Raw genomic sequence first — 22,859 nt, forward strand, 5'->3', positions numbered from 1 at the left:
ACACATTTAACAGCTTAAGAACTATTGCTATAAAGAGCCCGATGCTAAACTGCTGGTCATTAGGAATGAGTGCATTGGGCTAGGTTTGTTTTGCATGGGAAAAGGAGGTTGGAAAGGGGAGGGGGTGTCAAGTCCTTTTTAAAATATATGGGGGGGGGAATCGCGATACTAAAATTTAAAGGCTAATAGGCAAGCTTGTGTATAAAATAGGGCATGGGGAGCTAGCTACTGCCATAATGGACATTTAACAAGCAAGAAAACAAACAAAAAAAACCCGAAATACTGTACAACAGGGAGAGGGTCTCTTCATGCAACTTCATGGATGACATAGAAAAATACAAATCTGTAAATTACGCGGAGATGCCTTTAGGCTATACGTGGTGTCAAGGACAGCTTCAGTGACATCCTATTCTGGTATTACATATTTTGGATGTGCAACAATTTTTTTAACTTTGACATTTAGCTTGGCTTAAAGTGGAGGGCCACCCTGAAAAACAAAAATACATAAAAATGTAGAAAAAAATCAGAAAAAAAAATGAAAACATTTTTTTTTTTTTAACTTAACAGAAATGCCTGTTGCTAGGCACATCGTCCTAATCTGTCTCTTCCTCCTCCGCTGTGATCTTCGGTCTTCAATCCTCCGTGCGGCATCTTCTGGGTAATGGGGCGCTGTGTGTTCTGGGAACTGTGTGTCCCAGAACACAGCCGACATCGCGGGCGCCCTGGACAGGTAAGTGTGCTTATTAAAAGTCAGCAGCTACAGTGTTTGCAGCTGCTGACTTTTAAAAATTTTTTTTTAAAACTGGCTCTCCTCTTTAAATACAGCACCCATATCCCAAACAAATTCATTTCAACTTAAAAAAAGTTTATTTGTAGGTATTAAAAAGGCCTGAATTGACCATTGAGAGTAGCAGCCACAATAGATCTAAAAGCTATAGGAAAGTTTACTTTTAAAAAGGTCAAGCTAAAGCCCTCAACTTCATACAACATAGGCAGTAGTAGAATTTGAGTAGGCAGAGACAAGTCATGTTTTACCTTAAAACAAAAAAAATTGAGTGTGTTATATGACAGACAATAGCCACAGATAGTCTTTGGTGACTGGATATGTAGTATGTAAGCAACCTGTAAGTATGTAAGCAACTTGATTATTACACAATATAAAAAAAGAGGAAAAGGCAAGTTTTATCTTGATATAACCATTACATTGTTTTATTTGAAAGACAGTAGCCACAAATATTGTACACTGGCTTGACAGTGCAGCTCCAGATAGCAGGCATCAGCTGCCATCTGGAGCTTCAAACAAATACTACCAGACTTGCCAGTGTCTACAAGCCCAACATTAATCTCTCCATAGGTACTTTATCAGCTGCACTCCCCATGCTTTCCATATCACATACAGTGTCTTGAAAAAGTATTTATACCCGTTGAAATTTTCCACATTTTGTCATGTTACAACCAAAAAACATAAATGTATTTTATTGGGATTTTATGTGATAGACCAACACAAAGTAGCACATAATTGTGAAGTGGAAGGAAAATGATTAATGGTTTTCAACACTTTTTAGAAATAAATGTGTAAAGTAGGGTTGCACTGATACCCATACTATTATTGATATCAATGAATGCTGAGGATTTGCCCAAGTACTTGTACTCAGGCAAATGCTCCTGATGCCTGAGCCGATACCTTTGCATGAAGAGCGGCTCCTGGAAGTCGGAGCAGAGAGCGGGTCCTGGCAGTGGAGAGTGAGTCCTGGCAGGCTGGCAGCAACGGAAGGTGTGGGTCGCTGCATTGGTGATCCGGGCTGTCACATTCGTTAACGGAATTGATGGCCCCCAATCTCCAAACTGCAAACAGAACTTCTTATAGCTTTTTTTCAACAATGGCTTTCTTCTTGCCACTCTTCCATAAAGGCCAGATTTGTGAAGTGCACGACTAATAGTTGTCGTGTGGACAGATTCTTCCACCTGAGCTGTGGATGTCTGCAGCTCCTCCAGAGTTACCATGGGCCTCGTGGCTGCTTCTCTGATTAATGCTCTCCTTGCCTGTCAGTTTAGGTGGGCGGCCATGTCTTGGTAGGTTTGCAGTTGTGCCATACTATTTCCATTTTCGCATGATGGATTGAACAGAGCTCTGTGAGATGTTCAAAGCTTAGGATATTTTTTATAACCTAACCCTGCTTTAAACGTCAACACAACGTTATCCCTGACCTGTCTGGTGTGTTCCTTGGCCTTCATGATGCTGTTTGTTCATTAAGGTTCTCTAACAAACCTCTGAGAGCTTCACAAAACAGCTATATTTATACTGAGATAAAATTACACACAGATGAACTCTATTTACTAATTAGGTGACTTCTGAAGGCAATTGGTTCCACTAGATTTTAGTTAGGGGTATCAGAGTAAAGGGGGTTGAATACAAATGCACGCCACACTTTTCAGATATTTATTTGTAAAAATTATTTAAAAACATTTATCATTTTCCTTCCACTTCACAATTATGTGCCACTTTATGTTGGTCTATCACATAAAACCCCACTTAAATAGATTTCTGTTATTGGTTGTAACATGAAAAAAAATGTCAAGGGATCTGATTGCTTTTTCAAGGCACTGTATAAAGCACAAAAACAGTATATGGCTGCTGTGACCACGCCCTTTTATAGTGAGGGGACTGGCTTATACAAAAGCCCTCAATTGGCCCTTCTAAGTCATGTGACCTAAATGTAAAGGTTCGGCTTTATGCCTTCAAAGATTAGCTTTCATTGTCCATGATAGTGGTGAACCCGAACTTCATGCTGGAGACATCTTCTGTGACCTCTTCTATGATGCATAAGCAACAAATGTCCCCTTGTCCTTTGTATTCTTCTCCAGACAGAAATGGAAATTATTTCTGGGTTCACATGTAGTGTATTGACATTGCCAAAAGTGGTTGTAAACCTCTGAATCGAAGAATGAACATAACATATTCTTCTATAGTGTGTACATGTCTCCATCCAAAACACCAAGTGTGATTTCTGTCTCTGCTCTCTGCATGAGTCACTTCTGCCAGTCCAATGTCAGTCAATCCCAGGAGATGTCTCACCCTCCTTCAGGAACACAGCAGGAGGTTGACAGCTTCAGCTGTGCATATTTCCTTATGAGACTGTGTAGAGGGGGTGTGTCCTTTCCCTCCCCTCAGGTCTCAGATTACACTCAGCTCCATGCTCTATGCTGTGCTGTGTGTAACATTCAATGTTGTACTTTCAACAGCTATAGAACAGTCAGTCAGGGTTACAGATAAATAGGTACAACTTATGCAGGAGGATTTTTTCTTATCTGTGTATCACAGGAGGCCAGTCACTTCACTGGGTATATATAAGGATTTACAACCACTTTAATGTATTCATTCTGGAAGTTGATAGTTCTAGAAGTGCATCACTGTATAAAGCTGACTGAAATTTTCAGGGAGCGATCACCTTTCAAATCTCTTTTTCATCTTCATATATTATGCACATTATACACTGGAAGTTCATATTCATCTTTCCGCCGACCAGCCAAAAACTGTCAAAAGAAAAGAAAAAAAAGCCTGTATATGTAATTAACACAAATGGCTTGCCACATATACCTGTATAATAGCAAGCTATGTCATGAATTAAGGATTTGAAAACACATTAATACAAAAAGAAAAAAACAAGCTTAAGACTAGCAATGAGCCCGATGTTCGAGTCAAACATAATTTTGCCTGTTCGTCGAACAGTGAACAATATACGGTGTTCGCGGCAAGTTCGAAAGCTGCCGGAACACCGTTAAAGTCTATGGGACACTAACATGAAAAATCAAAAGTGCTCATTTTAAAGGCTTATATGCAAGTTATTGTCATAAAAAGTTTTTTTTTTTTCAGAAGCAGTGATTTTTTTAATGCTTAAAGTAAAACACTAAAAATGAAATATTCCTTTAAATATTGTGCCTGGGGAGTGTCTATAGTATGCATGTAAAGTGTCACATTTTTCCTGTGTTTAGAACAGTACCACAGAAAAATTGTAATCTAAAACTGATCGCAGCTGTAATGAATTGTCGGGTCTCTGCAATATAGATAAAACTCATTGAAAAAAATGAGCATGGGATCCCCCCAGTCCATTACCAGGACCTTTGGGTCTATGAATATTAAGGGAAACTCCGAACCAAATTTAAAAAAAAAATGCACGGGGGTCCCCCTAAAATCCATACCAGGCCCTTTGGGTCTGGTATGGAAATTAAGGGGAACCCTGTGCCAAATGTAAAGAAAATGGTGTAGGGGTCCCCCCAAAATCTATACCAGACTCATATCCAAGCACGCAACCTAGCAGGCCACAGGAAAATCAGGGGGGGGACCAGAGAGCGCCCCCCCCCCCTCCTGAACCATACCTGGCCACGTGCCCTCAACATGGGGAGAGTGCTTTGGGGTAGCCGCCAAAGCACCTTGTCCCCATGTTGATGCCCGGTGGTTGGGGGCTTATCAGAATCCAACTGCCCCAACAGAAAGCCGCTTTCCCTGGGGGGCACCAATGCAGGCTTTCTTACGAGTCACTGGATTTGATTGACAGCAGCGGGAGCCAATGGCTCCCACTGTATCAATCTCTCCAATGAGGAGAGAAACAGTGGGTGGAGCACATCGCTGGATTGGATCGAGCTGCAGCACAGAAGGTTTTTCACCTTAATTTATAGAACGCGTTAAGGTGAAAAACCTTGTGGCTTTACAACCACTTTAACTCATTATTCTCCCCTATTTAATTATTTCTTTACTGCTGATTTTGTTTTTGTTCACTTCTATTTTATAAACTATTGATATTTAAAACTTTTTTTTCTTTGCTTGGTTCGTTGATATTTTTACACCTTCAACATAGATTGACAGCTAAAGTATAAACGAAACACTTGCAGTTGGTATCGGCGAATACTAAAAAAAAGTATCTGTGCTCCTACCCATTGTAAAAAAAAATGTTATTGGTGCATACTTAGTAATTTCTTAAAAAAAAAATGTGGGTGTTGTCCATTGAGGGACACAAGCATTCTATTAAAGTTTGGTTATACTGCCACCTACAGGAGGTTGGGACACTGAAAAACAGAAAAAAAATCCTTGAAATCCATACCCCAAATAATCCGTTCTACCTGACATGCCTCAATTTTGCTTTGCTCTGCAGAAAAAAAAGTCTACCTACATTTTTGCTAGCCTTGTATTTTTGTAATCTTTAGTTCTTTAATGACTTTATTCAACATCATTGATACAGTACACTGCTAATAATTTTTTGTATGGATATCCAAATGGGGGTTTCTTCATGTCCCTACTTGTACCTTTTAGGCTAACCCTTTAGGTCAAGTATCCTCTTCAGGTGTCTCTCTTCGCTCTACTGATATTGTTGCATTTTATTTTGCATCTTCCCAGATTTGTTTGGGTTCCTAAAGTAAAGATTTCTACAGAATCTAACAGCCTGAATATCATGGGACATCCTTCATTACAGGTCAGTGATGTAACTGTAAAGTAAAGGATACGTTCACCTGAAAAATAATAAATACACATCTCTTTGCAAATAAAAAAAATTGTGCATTTATTATTTATTCTAAACTTGTAAAGAAATGCACTCACGATCAGCAGATTGTAGGTGCAATGCAAGGCTCCTGCAGACTGTCAGTGCAGCTGTCTGCTCATACCTAGCATGGACTGGCAGTTACTAAATGACAGGAAGAATCAATGAATTACCTAGAGAGTTCATCAGCGCCCTGGTAGTTCATTGAGATCTACAAGCCATCAGCCTCAATGCCTGATGGTAACTGTAGTTCTCCCATTCACAGAACTGTGAATAAATAACATGGCCGGATGGGCTGAGCCCCACACGGCCACATTTAAAAAAAAGTTGTGACAGTGGGTACAGGGAGAAAATCACCAGCCTGCTGTCACAATGAGAGCTCGGGAGGGTGCGGGGGCTGCTCGTTTAGTAACATGTTACATGTTACATGTTACACCCTGGATATGGGTATAGCATGAAACATGTTATGAAATCTGAATTTATTCTTTAAGCTGCAAAGAAAATAATGTTTTTTTTTTTTTAACTAAGCTTCAGCTTTAAGATAATGCTTAAAGTGATTCTAAAGGTATTACCTTTTAAATAAATAAATAAAAATGTTATAGTTACCTGCTCTGTGCAATGGTTTTGTGCACAGCAGCCCTGATCCCTCCTCCACTCTTTCCCCATTGGCTCACGAGCTATAAATGACAGCAACAGGAGCCAATGGGTCCCACTGCTGTGTGAGCCAATGAGGAGAGAGAGAGACCCGGGTGAGCTGCTGCTCTCATGCACATCACTGTTCGACATGGGGCTCAGGTTAGTATAAGGGGGTGGGTGCACCCAGAAGGTTTGTTACCTTAATGCATAGAATGTATTAAGATAAAAAGAGTGTCTGTCTTTAGAACCACTTTACCATACTTAATAACTACAAATACTTTATTTACTATTACTTGCTTATATTGGTGTGATTATTTACTTTAATTTTTTAGCCGTTTTTGGCTAACTTTCTGGCCCAGACTCTGTTCAACTATCACCCCAAGTGCTAAATCCATCCATTATCCCAGTTAGTACCAGAGTAGATGCACGAGAATATAAAGTCTGCAGTGGGAAGCCTCTTAACCTCGTACACGCGCTTACATTTTTGGACGACTGAACGTCTGTTTTTTGTGGCATGCAAGTCTCATGTCGAAAGTGTAGAGGTTACTCAAAATACGAAAATTTTTGTACAAGAGAATGCAACATCAGAAGTGATGTAATGTGTTGAATAGTTTTGTATTTATTGTTTTGTTTCTGAGCATGTGTAGTCTTGCTCTTACGATTTTTTTTCATACGAAAACCATACTAATGTAATGAAAATCAGACGTTGAGTTCACATCCAACAAAAATTCTATAGTCTGCACATCCAGCCTCTGTCTGACGAAAAAGCGAAATCGGTTGTCGAAAGCCCCGTACTAACAATCCAAAAAAATCGTCAGACAGCTCATCGACTATGTGTAGGCTCCATCAGAATTTAGCTGTCAGCCTAATGCCCTGTACACATGGTCAGACTTTCCGACAGAAAAGGTCTGATTGGATTATATTGTCAGAAAATTCAATTGTGTGTGGGCTCTATCGGACTTTTTCCATCGGAAATTCAGACGGAAAAAATTTGAGAGCAAGATCTAAAATTTTCCGACAAAAAAATCCAAAAATATTGGCTACTAGCCTCTGCGTAGTCCCATTGTACGCAATGAATGTCACCACGTTCCGAACGATTGGATTTTCTGACAACTTTGTCCAACCGTGTGTATGCAACACCAGTTTCGGACAAAATCCGTCAGAAAAAATCCAACGGATTCTGTGGTTGAAATGTCTGACCGTGTGTACAAGGCATAATAGTAGGAACAGAACTGTCTGGATGAAAAATTGATGATGTGCACCTCCTCCTCCATTCACAACTGTCACATCTACTGTACTTACCCCACAGCATGTCCAAAAAGTACAAAACATCACACATGCTGAGGCAAGTCCAATGAGAATAATAGCCCAAAAAGGAAGGTCATCCGTATCTGTCAAAGATGAAAAATAGGAGGTTAAAATGTCAGAAGGCAAAATAGAATAATTGAAAAAAGTGCAGCGCAAATGCCAGAGGAACATAAGTTTCCTGGTGATTATACAGTTTTAGGTACATAATCAAAGCAAAAAGCAAACATTTATTATAACATTAAACATTTATTATATTGCAGCTTAGCAATTTTTACATGTGGTGGCTGCATTTGATTTCTTTTTTAGACTTTCTTTCTTTAATTCTTACCATAGGTGTGCGCAGCCTACTACATTAGGGTGTGCACTCCAAATCTCAAACACACATGTCTTTCTCTGCAGCCTCAGCACTGGACAGTGAATGAATGGGAAGTGCTCTGTGCTGAGTGGCTGCTTGTTCATTCACAAACCGAAGCATAGGAAGCACAGTTTCCTATGCGTCAGTTATAAATGAACACACTTAGTGAGCGTGTTCACTGTGTTCATTTAGAAAAGGAAGGGGTCGATACATGACATATTTACAAGCCCCTTCCCCCACTCTCCATTCTGGGAACGCAACACAGGGGGAAGCTCAGGCGATGGGGGGATCGGCATAGCATTCAGCGATTAGGGTGGCACACCCCCTGCACATGCCTATGATTCTTACCTGGTGATCCTGCCAGTAATGCCGCGTACACACAATCGGACATTCCGACAACAAAATCCATGGGACTTTTTCTGACGGATGGTGGCTCAAACTTGTCTTGCATACACACGATCACACAAGGTTGTCGGAAATTTTGAATGTCAAGAATAAGGATGAGCCGAACACCCCCCTGTTCGGTTCGCACCAGAACCTGACAACAGACCTAAACTTCGTGTGAACTTTAGAACCCTATTAAAGTCTGTGAGACTCGAACGTTCAAAATCTAAAGTGATTATTTTAAAGGCTAATATGCAAGTTATTGTCCTAAAAAGTGTTTGGGGACCTGGGTCCTGCCCCAGGGGACATGGATCAATGCAAAAAAAGTTTTAAAACGGCCATTTTTCGGGAGCAGTGATTTTAATAATGATTAAAGTGAAACAATAAAAGTGTAATATTCCTTTAAATTTCGTACCTGGGGGGTGTCTATAGTATGCCTGTGAAGGGGCGCATGTTTCCCATGCTTAGAACTGTCCCTGCACAAAGTGTCATTTCTGCAGAAAAAAAGTCCTTTAAAATCACTCGCGGCCATAATGAATTGTCGGCTCCCCGAAATACAGAGAACACTCATTGAAAGCCATTGATAAAAAAAAAAGCATGGGGTTCCCCCAAATTCAATTACCAGGCCCTTCTGGTCTGGTATGGATATTAAGGGGAACCCCGCGTAAATTTTTTTAAAAAAATTGACGTGGGGTTCCCCCTAAATATCCATACCAGACCCTTCTGGTCTGGTATGGATATTAAGGGGAACCCCGCGTCCAAAAAAAAAATTGCCGTGGACCCTTTATCTGAGCATGCAACCTGGCAGGACGCAGGAAAAGAGGGGGGGACGAGAGAGCGCCCCCCCACATTTTTGACACTAAATGGGACCCGCGGTCATGGAGATCGTGACGGGTGGGCGCATGCTTGCGACACGGCTTCTTAAAGGGGACGTACCCATATTCCCTTTTGCCTACCAGCGCCATTCTGCCAACGGACATCGGCGTGCTCTGGTCGGAAGCGGTTAATCAGAATACTGCAGGTGTTTAACCATATCTCCAGAGTAATGGTATTGTCTTATTGATTGTTTGTGTAAGTACACTTGATATTAATTTCTCCTTTTAGGCTATTCTTGGCCTAATAATTTTTTTGAACTACATCAAGGTGTGTAGGTAAGTGCTGGGTGAACGAGGTGTGCCATTTTTAGGTGTGCAGAGAAATAACAAAACAATTCAGCGGCTCTGGTGGTAGTGCTATATGTGAATGAATATCCTTGACATTGATGTTTAAAGTCCAGTTAAAATAATCTACTTCCATAAATCGCATAAATGCTTCACCCAAATTTACAAATTTAAGCAAGACTTCTCTGGATATCATGTGTTCACCCCCCTCCAACCATCCTATTTTCTGGGATCCAGTGTTAATTAGGTCCAAAATATGCAATCTTACAGATCAGGAGGTCAGACACTTGGAAATTATGGATGCCAGAAAAAATACTTCCTAACTCTTCAAGGGTCGATGTCTCTCCATGGCTCCATATAATGTTAAAAACAGGAATCAACAGTAAAAAATGATATCAGAGAGTTTTCTGTTACTATACTTGGTGACGGCTGCCCAAAAGCCAAACTACTCACACTACTCCACCCAAAATTGTCCATCGAGTTAATAAAGTGTGCTCCACTATGCAAACTGTGCCACCAAATTATGCTAGATGTACTAACACTAACTCTGTAGGATCCAATCTCTTATACAGCCTACATTTTTAAGAATGACACAAATATTAATTTTCACAGACCTTAATCCCATTCTCAAGAGGTGGGTGAACAAAAAAAAAAAACACAACAAATTATGCCAAACTTCAGGCATTAATTATGCAAAAATGGGCTGCCATCAGTCAGGATGTGGCCCGGAAGTTGATTGACAGCATGTCATGTCGGATTGCGGATTGAGAGGTCTTGAAAAAGAAGGGTCAACACTGCAAATATTGGGTCTTTGCATAAACTTCATGCTGTTGTCAATACAAGCCTTTAACAATTCTGAAATGCTTGTTATTATACTTCATTATACCATAGTGACATCTGACAAAAAGATCTAAAAACACTGAAGCAGCAGATTTTGTGAAAATTAATATTTGGGTCATTCTCAAAAGTTTTGACCGCGGTTGTAGGTCCAAAAGCACTTATTGAAACCAAAGGCAAAGGTCAGTCCTTTGGGAATGACAAAAGATCACTTCTTCCCCTCAAGGGTTAAAGTGGCATTAAACCCCAAACCAAAAATGTAATATATTGCAGCTTACCAATCATTAGATGTGATGGCTGCATTGGTTTTCTTTTTCATTTTTTGCCCTTTGTGTTCATCTGGTGATCTGCACTCTGGATGAAGGAGCACAGGGTGGAATTTGGACAGCAGCATTGTCAGTCTAGGGGACAGTGGCGGCCCATCCATATGGGGAGCAGGGGCACCTTCCCCATTATCCATGCATCCGGCCCCCTAATCTACATGGAGGCGCTGGACGCATGGATTCCAATGTTTTTTTGTTTTTTTTAAAGCACATATTAGAGCCTGAGGCTATAATTGACTTAAAAAAAGGGTGGGCTTGTGTGACAGTAGCGAATTAATATTCACTATTGTCTTTCTGATTGTCCTCCTGGCCAATCAGGAAGTGGCCACGGGTCCTGAGACTCAATTGGCCAGGGAGTCTCAGGACCCACTTCCCAAGAGGAAAAGGAACGCTCCCCGGAGCAAAGTCTCCATGGACGGCTTACCCGCGGCTACATCCAGCCCTCCGGCTCAGACAGTAGAGGGAGGAGGAGGGGAGATCACAGTGTCACCTCGGGGGGACTTGTCATCTGCCTCCTAAGGTAAGGAGGCCCTCCAACTTCCTGTCTGTCCATCACCCGCTGAGGTGGGGTTGGTGGCGGTGGTGATCGCCACCTTCATGTCCATCTCCCATGCGGGGGGGGGGGGGGGGGGTAGCTGGTTGATGGTGCTGGTGATCGCTGGCTTATATAGCTCCAACAGTTTGTGCAGCGCTTTACAACATGAGGGCAGTTACAACACAATTCAATACGGGAGGAATCAGAGAGCCCTGCTCATTAGAGCTTACAATCTACAATATACTAAGTAGTGATTACACAATATTCACATTACTCCACCCAAAATAGTCAAATCAATTAATGAAATGTGCTCCACCATGTGATCCACCACACAATTTTCTACCCCTATGTACCAGATGTACTCTCATCTTGTTGTAAATGTTACAACCTTTCAAAGGTCCAATTAGCTTTTGTAGGGACCAAAAATTCAGCAAACACTTGGGACCATCACTTTCAAAAAGATCCTTCCCCCCACAGGGTTAGTCCTCCCATGCGATAACAGGTGTAAGTGGATTAAGGACAGATAATGGAAGTAATCATAATACTTTCTGCAATACGCTATTTATTAACCACTTCAGCCCCAGAAGAATTTAGCCCCCTTCCTGACCAGACCACTTTTTGCGATTCGGCACTGCATCGCTTTAACTCACAGTTGCGTGGTAGTGCGACATGGCTCCCACCAAAAAAAAATTTAAATAAAGAAATTTACCTGTCCAGGGCGCCGCAATGTCCTCACCCAAAGCAGACCCATCCATCAGCTTGGGGTGAAGGCGCCGGGATCTTCAGTAAGGGAATCAGGAAGTGAAGCCTTGCAACTTCATAGCCTGGTTCCTTACTGCGCATGTGTGAGCCACGCTGCGCGTTCTGACTTGTCCCTGCTGTCTTCTGGGACCTGTGTGTCTCCCAGAAGACAGTGGTGGGGACGGAGGAGGGGCTGGACATGGCGTAGATCGCTACGGATTCTGCAGCGATTTTTCCCCCAGAAGTGGGAGCAAATACCTGGATTAGACAGGTATCTGCTCCCTCCGAAAGGTGCCAAATGTGACACTGGAGGGGGGGAGGTACCGGACACGCGGAAGTTTCATTTTTGGTTTCGCTTTAACTTCCAAAACTATCATGCTAGTCAAATATTAAGGCTACAGTTCAGGTTTGTTGCTACCGTGGGTACATGGTGAATCCATAGGATTTGCAAAGATTACAAAGTTTTGGCTGAAAAATTTGCAGGCTCGCTATCAGAAATAAAGAACAACCCATAGGCCACTTGATTAAAAAAGAGTAGAAGAAGTTTTGCGTCTGTGTACACATACACGCAAATACGATTGAATATGTACAGATCCTCATCATTTTTTTCTGCTAGGAATATCTGATTTGCATACATAAGTACTGTGTACAATTACCCATAATGCATAATAGCGTGTACCCTTGGTTAGATGAGTCACAGGAGGCAGCATTTTAAAAGGTACAGTATATATAACCCAGCAACCTTTATACTATATGGAGAGCTCAAAGCAGTGATATTGTCATTCTGTGTTGGGGAGAACCAACAGTTTTGTGTAGGGAGAGATATTGATTTTCTTTATTCCCTCAATTTTGGCATTGGTACACGTTCCCGCAGCAGCATGGCTTCCCACGACCTTTGCAGGTAAGCATTTGCAATGAAAGCATATGCACTTTATGTATGTATGTATATATTACGATCATTACCTATAACCATAACTATAATAAAATACATGCAATAAATATACTATTACCTGTTTGTTTCATCTTGGTATATGCATCCAGCATGGTCACATTCACATAAATGATTGGATTGTTAACCGTGCTAACACCAACTGATTCTGTATTACTATCTGTTATGGCAAATGATGTAGAAATCCCTCTTGTAGTTGACGTTGTTGGTCCTTTAGTCCTTGTCCCTGCCGTTGAACTTTCTGTGGTAGGCGATATTGTCAGTTTAGGTAGTCCTGATGAATTTAGTGTAGTTGTAGCACCTGTATCTAATATACTTTCAGTTGATAGCGCTTTTGTCCATTCTGTGGATTGTTTTGTTGTAATTTCCAAAGATTTTGATGTGGTATGATCTGAATGGAATACTACCTGGTCTTTTGTTATTGATGTTTGGTTTTCTGTAGTTAATGTTGTGCCTTTCGAGGTCACAGAAGGGCCTGCCGATAATGTTGAAAGCTGAGTAGTCATTATTGTGGTAATATCTGAAGATAATCCTGATGTTGAACCCTCTGTAACTATGTGTGTAGAATGTTCTGTAAATGGCACCATTGTGCTTTTTGTAGTATGGGCTATGGTGCCTTCAGAAGTTGTTACTCTAGTATCATTTTCAGATGGTGTTGTGGTTTCCTTTGCCTTTATTGTTGTGGTTGCCAAAACAGTTTTTGCAGTACCATCTGCTTTTGATGTTGTGCTTTCAGCAGTTTCCACTAATATGCTTTTTGATGTTGATATATTATCTTCACTATACAATGCTGTGGACCCCTTTGCTGTAGTTGTGGTAATTACTTTGTCTGCCCTTGAGCCGTCTATAGGTAATGGTATATATTTTATTGTAACATTTTCAGTACTTGTTGCTTCTGTGCTCTTGGAACTTGTTGCTTTTGTGCTTACTAATGTTATACCTTCTGAAGATGTTGTGGCACCTTCTGAAACTGTTGACATCTTTGTGTCTTCCGTATATGGCTCTGTTGGGGTTACCCATGTTGTAACCTTTGTACTTTCAGACCTAACAACATCAGTAGTTGACACTGTTCCTGCTGTGCCTTGAGAATCCACTGCTGTTGATCCTTCAGTTTTTATTATTGTTGTACTCTCTGTAATTTTAGTGATTGAGGGTTTATTTGTTATGTCTGTTTCATTCTGAGTACTTGTTACAGCTGTACTTTCCTTGATTATTTGGGTGGTGGTTTCAGAAACTGGTATTGTTGATCCTATTTTGGTTATTAAAGTTGTAGTGTCTATAGTTGACGGTACTGAACTTTCTATAGTTGGTAGTGCTGTGCTTGCTGAAGGTGTTTGTTTGGTGCTTTCTGTTATTACTATAGCAATGCTTGCTGGTCTTTCAGTAGTTGCCACTATAGGGCTCTCTGCAGTAAGCTCCGATGCACCTGCTGTAGTTACTGTTGTGGTAGTGTCTGGAATTGATATTGCACTTTTGGTCATATCTTTTGCTGTCCCTGTCATTACCTGTGTCCTTGCTGCTGTACCTGTTGTTAATGCTGTTGTGACATCTGTATAATTTTTCTCTATGGTTACTGTAGTCCTAGCAACTGTTGGTGTTTCTGCTGTCTCTGCACCTTCACTTGTTTCTGAAGTAACTTCCTTAGTTAACTTGGTGCCCACATTTGTAAATATTGTTGTTGAAACTCCAGTACTTGGTAGTGGTTTCCTCTCTGAAGTTTCCGTAGTGGCCGCTGTAGCCTGTCTTGGAACTTCTAAACTTTCTGTGGATAATACAGTTGCTCCTGCTGTGGTTGCTACTTTTGTGCCTTCTACATTTGTTGTCACACCCATGGAAGTTTCTGCTGTTGTAAATTTTGTATTTGCTAACGATGTACTCTGAATAGTTAATATTGAAGTTCCCTCTGATGATGAGCTACTCTCTATTGTTGTTCTTCCTGTAGTGAATATTGTAGTGCCTTCTGGAGTCACTGTTGTTGGCATAATGGCAGATTTTGCTGACATTATTGAAATATGTGTGGATAATTCTGTTGTATGGACTGTATCTGCTGCTGTTGAACCCCCAGAAGCTGAAATTGATGTACACTGTGAATTTGTTACAACTGTATTTTCCATTGTTGTTGGTGTGCTGCCTTGTGTAATTGCTATACTTTCTGCAGTTGTGACTGCTCCCTCTGTCGTTATTTGTTCTGTCCTTGTAATTAAAGCTGTGGTTTCAAGAGTAGATTCTTCAGTAGTTACTGTTGTTCCTCCTTCAGCTGATGTTCCCATGGCAGGTTCTGCTATTGTGACTTTTGTAGTCATGGGCATGGATGTAGTCTCTGTCATTGCTGGTAATATTTTACTATCTGAATTTGTTATGGTTGCATTTTTATCGGTTACTGGATTGGTAATTTTGGTAATTATTGTTGCTGAACCTTCCATAGTTTTCACTGTTGTACTGTCTGTAGTTATCTGTGTTGATCCCTTTGTAATTATTGGAGTTGAGCCTTGAGTGGTGAATTCTGATGAACTTACACTAGAGGGAGTTATTTTACTTTCCAAAGTTGTTAGGGCGGTATTTAGTGTAGTTATTGGCGTGGTGGCCTCTGTAATTGCTGTAGTTATACTTGCTATTCCAGTTGTGATATCTAGAGATTTAACTGTTGTACCTTCTGTAATACTAACCGTTTCACCGGAAGTAGTGGTGACTAATGTAGATAATATAATGGTACCTTGTGTTGTTGCTATTGTGTCTTTAGAATCTTTTGTTGTTAGCACTGTTGCTACTTGAGTTGAGCTTGGTGCGGCATTTGTTGTGGTGAGTGCTGTCAATATTTCTGTAGTTGCTGCGGTCATTGCTGAAGTCCCTTCTTTGGTTGCTGTTGTAATACCAGTTGAAGGTTCTGTTGTTGTATCTTTTGCAGATGTAGTTATTTCATTGGTAGGTGCTTTTTTGGATGCATCATCAGTAGCTAATCTTGTGGTACCTTCTATAACTGTCGTTCCTTCATTAGTTGTTACTGCTTTACCTTCTGTATTCATCATACTAGCACCTACTGTAGTTGAGACTGAAGTGCCCTCTATGGTTGATTTTGTTGTGCCAGTGTTACTTTCTGTTGTTGCCTGTGTAGACATATTGCCCTTTTCTGTGTATATTGCTGTTGTGTGTTCTGTAGTCACTACTGATATTCCCACTGAAGAAGCTGTTGTATCAACAGTGCTTTCTGTTACTGTACCTTTTGTAATTAATACTGTTGATGTAAATGGAGTAGTTAATAATGTTGTGCTCTCTGTCAATGTTTTTTCTGAGACTTTTGTGTCTTCTGTGATTTTGGGTGTAGTGCCTTCTACCGTGGTTACCAGTACACCTTGTGTAGATGATATGGAGGTACCTTTTGTGCTTATTTGGGTTGTGCCTTCTGTAAGTGCTGAAGATGTACTCACACTAGATGTGTCCCTTTCAAAAGTCGTTAATGCTGTCCTTTCTGTAATTATTGGTGTGGTGACCCCTACAACTGCTGATGTTGAACTTTCTATAGCAGTCACTGTTGTGACTTGGGTGGTAGTGATTTGTGTGTTAACCTCTGATACTGCAACTGTTGAGGCTTCAGTAGACCCAACTGGTTCAGAAGTTGTACCTAATGTGGTTAATGCAATGCTGACTTCTGGTGTTGCTGATGTTAAGGCTCCAGTGGTTTCTGTTGCTGCCACTGTTGATACCTGAGTTGAAAATAGTGCACTATTAGAGGTTAACACAGTTGTTTCTTTTGCAGTTGTGACTGCTGTACCTTCTGTAGATGTTGCTGATGTTTTTTCTTCAGTTGTTATTACATGAGTTGGTGTTTCTGTTGTTGTCGCCAATGTTGTTGCCACTGATGTAACTGAAGTAGTTGTTACTGAAGTGCTCTCCAAAATGGATGTTATGTCCCCAGTAGTTGTCATTGTTTTCTCATTTCTAGTTGGCATGGTTGAACCCTCTGTAGTTAATGTTGGAGTGCCTTGTGGAGTAATTATGATTGGGATACTACTGACTTTTGCTGTTGCCATACTTGTTGTTTTTCCAAGCACTGTTGTTGCTTCTGTTGGGTTCTGAGTAGTTAATACCGAAGTTCCCTCTGATGATGAGCTACTCATTATTGGTGTACTTCCTGTAGTAAATATTGTAGTGCCTTCTGGATTCACTGTTGTTGGCATACTGCTAGTTTTTGCTGACATTATTGAAACATGTGTGGATAATTCTGTTGTATGGGCTGTAGCTGCTGCTGATGAACCCTCAGAAGCTGAAGCTGACGTACCCTGTGAAGTTTTTACAACTGTATTTTCCATTGTTGTTGATGTGCTACCTTGTGTAATTGCTATACTTTCTGCAGTTGTGCCTGCTCCTTCTGTCGTTATTTGTTCTGTCCTTGTGATTGAAGCTGCTGTTTCAAATGTAGTTCCTTCAGTAGTTACTGTTGGATTGGTAATTGTTGGTGTTGAAGTTGCGACTAGTGTGGTTAATGCCGTGCTTTCTTCTGGTGTTGTTGATGGTAAGGCTTTGGTGGTTTCTGTACCGGTCACTGTTGATTCTTGAGTTGAAAATAATGCACTATTTGTGTTTAACAAAGTGGTTCCTTTTGTGGTTGTGGCTGCTGTACCTTCTGTAGATGTCGCTGATGTTTTTTCTTCAGTTGTTATTACATGAGTTGGTGTTTCTTTTGTTGTCTCCAACATTGTTGTAACTGAAGTAGTTGTTACTAAAGTGCTCTCTGAAATGGATGTTATGCCCCCAGTAGTTGTCATTGTTTCCTCGTTTCTAGATGGCATGGTTGAACCCTTTGTAGTTAATGATGGAGTGCCTTGTGGAGTTGTTATTGGAATACTACTGACTTCTGCTGTTGCCATAATTGTTGTTTTTCCTAACAATGTTGTGGCTTCTGTTAGGTTCTCGGTAGTTAATACTGAAGTTTCCTCTGGCAATGAGCTTCTCATTATTGTTGTACTTCCGGTAGTTATTATTGCAGTGCCTTCTGCAGTCACTGATGTTGGCATAATGCTAGTTTTTGCTGACATTATTGAAACATGTGTGGATAATTCTGTTGTATGTGCTGTAGCTGCTGCTGATGAACCCTCAGAGGCTGGAATCGACGTACCCTGTGAAGTTGTTAGAATTGTATTTTCCATTGTTGTTGGTGTGCTGCCTTGTGTAGTTGCTATACTTTCTGCAGTTGTGATTGCTCCCCCTGTCGTTATTTGTCCTGCGCTTGTAATTGAAGCTGTTGTTTCAAGTGTAGTTGGTGTACTTTTTATAATTGCTGCTGTTTTAGATTGGGGCATTTCTGCATTCATGTTTTTGCTAGTTGTTAATTTTGCACCTTCTGTATCCAGTTTAGCTGTACTTTCCAAATGGGATGTTGGTACATTATGCGTTGTCATTACCGTTGCCCCTTTTATAGCAAATTTTGTAGTTAGATCTGCAGTGCTATGAGTTAGAGAAAGTGTGGGGGGTTTGGGGAGACTTGGAGATGTTGCAGGGACTGCGGTGCTTGAAGTTGTTTTTTCATCTGGAACTGGTGAAGGTAATTGTGTTGATGCATTCGTTGCTTCACTCTGTGCCATTATTCTTGTCACTGAAAAATATTAACAAATGCTATAAGCATAAAAGATTCACTTATAAAAAAAAATGAACTAAAGGCTCCTGTATCACAGTTTAACAAATGCCAAGATTCTTAAAGTATTTAAAAAGCCTGACTTTTTTTCAACCTGAATAACTATGTTCCTGAGCCAAATCTTCTTCTCTGCCTGACCAGTCATAGCTCTCCAATGTTATCAAGTAAAATGTAGTAAAAGTGGGAGTTTGAAGGGCCCAGAGTGACAGCTAGGGAGCACACAATTGTAGTCGGTCCTGCAAACAGCAGGATGGAGGGGCTAGAAGTTTTTGTGGAGCGCCTAACACAGCTGCATGTGTAGTGGGAGGAGGTTCATCATTTGAAACAGGAGGACTGCCGGTATGTACTATTCGGAAGATGTGAAATTGCATAGAGTGGGGGTTTTTTTTTGGAAAATGTTGCTAAAGGTGAACTTACATTTCAAATACCCCAACAAATAAATAAATATGCTCTTGGGAATTTAGATGTAAAAACCCATTATTGACAGAATGTTGCAAATCGGTTCCTAAATTAAGAAATGTTGGAGAATTAAATGAGGGACCATCCAGAAGCACCCATCTTTTTGCCACTCTCATTCTGTTGCCATTGTATTCAGCCAGTGGTAGCACAGAAAATGGGTGTTATTTCTAAGTAAGGGGAGCATGTGACTTTCTTTCTTTACATGCTAGTACTTTATGATTGGCTGCTCAAGAACCAAGCATTGCCAAATGAGGGCGGGGTGGAAATTCGTAGCCCTGTGTAAGCTCCAAGTCTTAAAGCTTAGACAAGGCTTTTTCTCTTCACTCCAGGTAGCAAATCAGAGCCGCCATGACAGGACGTATGTGCAGCTATCATGGCATGAATCTTTACCTTTTTACTTGTATAGGCAAAGCTCAGGATTACTTGTACAGATCAAGCCACCCTCCCTAAGTCTAAGGGGCACAACACCAGAGAACAGATGATTGTTCCAGTGGAAAAAACAGCTTTTGTATTTAGCTACAGCCCTATTTATTTATTTATTTCTTAAATGTAGAAAAGTAGTGGAGTTGGACTTCATGTCATGACTAAATAAAAGGTGTGGTCAAATGAACACTGGACCTTAATTCTAACAATTTGATCATATTATTGGATGGTTCCAGTAGGGTTAATAAGCTCCTGTTAAATTACAATATAGTTTGCACGCTTTGTGTGAATATACAAAAAATTCCCATTTTCTAAACTTGCAAAGGAAATTGTAGTAAGCTGGCCATTTTTTTATCCTGGCCATACATGGCTCAATCTTGCAGTAGTTTATTTTACATTAATTTATTAGGTTCAGTTCCATTTCTAAAATATCCTTTCAATTGTCAAACAAGTGTTTGCAGTCTTGCTCAAATCATATTATAGGGGCAGTTACGATGGTGACTACATGACTTTTGAAAAAGTTCATTTTAAATAATCATATACAATCTCTCTGGCTCTATATATTCTTAGATTGTAAACTCTAATGAGCAGGGCCCCCTGATTCCTCTTTCATTTCACTCTTCAGCGGTAAATATAATAGCATTGTGCCCATGATAATTGATGCATAATGTATGATACTTCTTAAAACTGAGATGTTCAAGCATATTTATTTAGGAGTCAACCGTTCCCCAGAAGAAGACCACGATATAATAGGTCGAAACGTCAGGATTCTCATGCAGTTTAAACCACTTATGTTATGCTGTGCGAATATATGGTTGCTTGGCTGTATTATGGAATGATTATTGTATTCTTTCAACCAGAGTCTAACATTTTAACACTGACATGTATTTTTAACTTATTTAATAAAGACCCTTTTATATAATTTTCATACTTTGACCAATTTTGCTTCATTAAAACCCCCCTGGGGGAACCTTCCCATATAATTTCTCTGATCCTCTTGTACCAAATTGTATTGTAACTGTAATGTCTGTCTTCATTTTTTAAAGCACTGCGGAAAATGTTGGTGCTATATAAATACGGAATAATAATTATATACTGTGTGTATATATATACTTTTCAAACCGCTATATACAGGACAGTAACAAGTATATATATAAACACCCAAGGGGTCATTTGCCCTAACCCGTCATTGCAACATTGTAACTCCCCTCTATGCTATCCTATGTATCCATGCACACATGGATGTTTTTGGATGTTTATCAGCAGTGAAGTTTGTGAGCTATTTTCTGAATGCCATAAAATCGCGTTCAGGAGCCATTTTTCTGACCACAAAAAATGCCAAATGCTCATAAACACTCATAAACGTTGATAAATGCTCAAAAATGTACCTCACCAGCGTTTTTTAACGGTTTTGATCCATTAAAAAAAAAAACACTAAAAGACGCTAACGTGGGAAAACGCTAATAAACGCTATTGCAAAAACATAAAAAAAAACAATGAAAGACTGCAAATCTACTGCCATTTTTATAATGTTATTTTAATGTCCAGTGTGCATGGAGCCTGAATCTCAATTCACCAGTTACAAAAAACCCCCCCAAAAAAACAAGTAAATATAATTCTTTATTTATTCTGACTGTTCTTAAAGGAAACCAGTACTTAGAAAACTTGGAAGCGCCCAATACTGAACTTTCCTTCTTAATGCAGCCATCTCTCAAATGCATGTAGACATGAAAAGGCTGCTGGAGATCAGTAGCAAAAAAGATGAAAAAAAAAAACATGAAAAAAGTATTTATTAAGAGAAAAAAAAACATGGTAATTGTTTCTGGTACTCAGTGATTTAGCAAACTGGTATCCAATCAGGATTGCATCTATTATAAATTATTAGCTTACAATGGCAGCCAAGCAAACAGAATTTTAACCAATCATGCCAGTACAAGTTTCCACTAATGTTTTTTTTATTGAAATCTAGTTAGCTATTTTATTAACCTATTTTGTGACATATTATAACAGAGGAGCATTGTATGCAATGCCATATTAGTTAATATTATTAATAAGAATAGATTCACTTTAGGCAGCAAAGTATCTTTGGAAATGATAATGGTATTATGTAAAAGTGAATATGATCTGTGGACTAGAGACCCAGAATGGTCTAATTAATATTTGGAATCCAGCAGCAGGTACACATATATATCCACAGTGGTGAGCCACCACTTAAGATTGAAGAATATAAAAAAAAAGTATATTATAACACAGCACCCCAGACTGACCTGTAGTATGTTTAGGCTTTACTGATGTCAAAGACTGACATGTGTCACCACTGCATTAATATTTGTGCCAGAAGCAGAATATGGTTTCAGTATCTCATCAATAACCAACCTAAGTCAGGTCATTGTTATGGACTATGGACTTTCCTCATTGCCACTATTGTACAAAAAACATCTGCATTTCATATGTTTTAAAATATGTATTTGATCTTTTTTTCTTCATTTTTATCTACTTGTTTTTATTTACTTTCCTGCAAATTGTGTTTGCAAGATGTATTGTTGTGCTCTTTGTGCATTTTGGGTGCATATTTTATGTTTATACTTTTGATTGCATTTGTAACATATAAAAGTATCAAAAATGCACAAAAATAAAAGTATTTAAAATGTGCACACAAAATCACATAAAACGCTTAGAAACATATAAAAGCCCATGCAGAATACAGGGAGAAGTTGCTATTGTAAATGCTACTGTAACTAAAAGGAAACCAAACTTATGTAATAGGCAGCAATTTGATTAGGCTGTTATTAATCCGCATTGGTAGATATTGAATTCTTACCTGCAGGCAGTAGGAAAAAGTAAAGAATAAAAATAATATTCCATTTAGTGCAGTTCTGGCTGTGGGAATAAAATCCATGCAACATCTCCATATTGCAGAAACTTTAATACCAGATCTTCTCCTAATTCAAAACTTTGAAGTAAAATAAATGCCAATTAATTCATTAAATTCCCTTTTCATATGACAGCAGAAGGCAGCTGGCTAAATTGTAGCTGATTTATATAGAAGGCATGTCATATTGTACAGCCACGTATAATATGAGGAATGAGGAAAAAGCCCGGAGAATGGCTGCAAGCATACAGAATAGTACTGAGACATGTTACAACACAAAAATGGCAGTCATTCCCAAACATTTCTTCTATATGGACTATTCGTTGCATTTGAAAGTATATAAACTTATTTTCTAAATATCTTCAAGAAAACTCTTATTGAGTGCCAATATACATAAAAAATAAAGTACCTTTGAGGAAAAAAACTGTTGACACCATTTACAAATGTACATAAAGGAGTGCTCCTACCTATATAGAAATTAAAATATGTAGCAATGAAACATTGTAACATAAAATTTTCTGTGCTGTCATGTTAGGGGAAAAGAGACTAGCAGTTTCAGTTTACAAGAATATTGGACAATGGAGTCAGCTGAGTGTACCTTAAGGTTCACACTTATGCATATTTTAGTGCGTTTTGCGTACTACAGTCCATTTAACATGGTTTCCTATGGCACACATTCACAAATATGCATTTTTGGAAAGGGTCAGGGACTTT

General features: G+C 39.6%; 1 protein-coding gene across 1 annotated transcript; it reads right to left on the minus strand.

Moving 5' to 3' along the window:
* Positions 1 to 1,180: 1,180 nt before the first annotated feature.
* Positions 1,181 to 22,300, minus strand: LOC143979611 (uncharacterized). Its single transcript, XM_077478946.1, has 4 exons — positions 22,095 to 22,300; positions 12,824 to 18,352; positions 7,473 to 7,561; positions 1,181 to 3,534 (listed from the first exon to the last, which is right to left on the minus strand). Exons 1-4 carry the CDS (start codon positions 22,183 to 22,185, stop codon positions 3,472 to 3,474), a joined length of 5,772 nt encoding a protein of 1,923 aa, XP_077335072.1. The 5' UTR covers positions 22,186 to 22,300; the 3' UTR covers positions 1,181 to 3,471.
* Positions 22,301 to 22,859: the final 559 nt, after the last annotated feature.

Source organism: Lithobates pipiens, unplaced genomic scaffold (assembly GCF_037356315.1).
Source record: "Lithobates pipiens isolate NorthernLeopardFrog02 unplaced genomic scaffold, aLitPip1_a1.2 Scaffold_1, whole genome shotgun sequence".
Taxonomy (NCBI): Eukaryota; Metazoa; Chordata; class Amphibia; order Anura; family Ranidae; genus Lithobates; species Lithobates pipiens.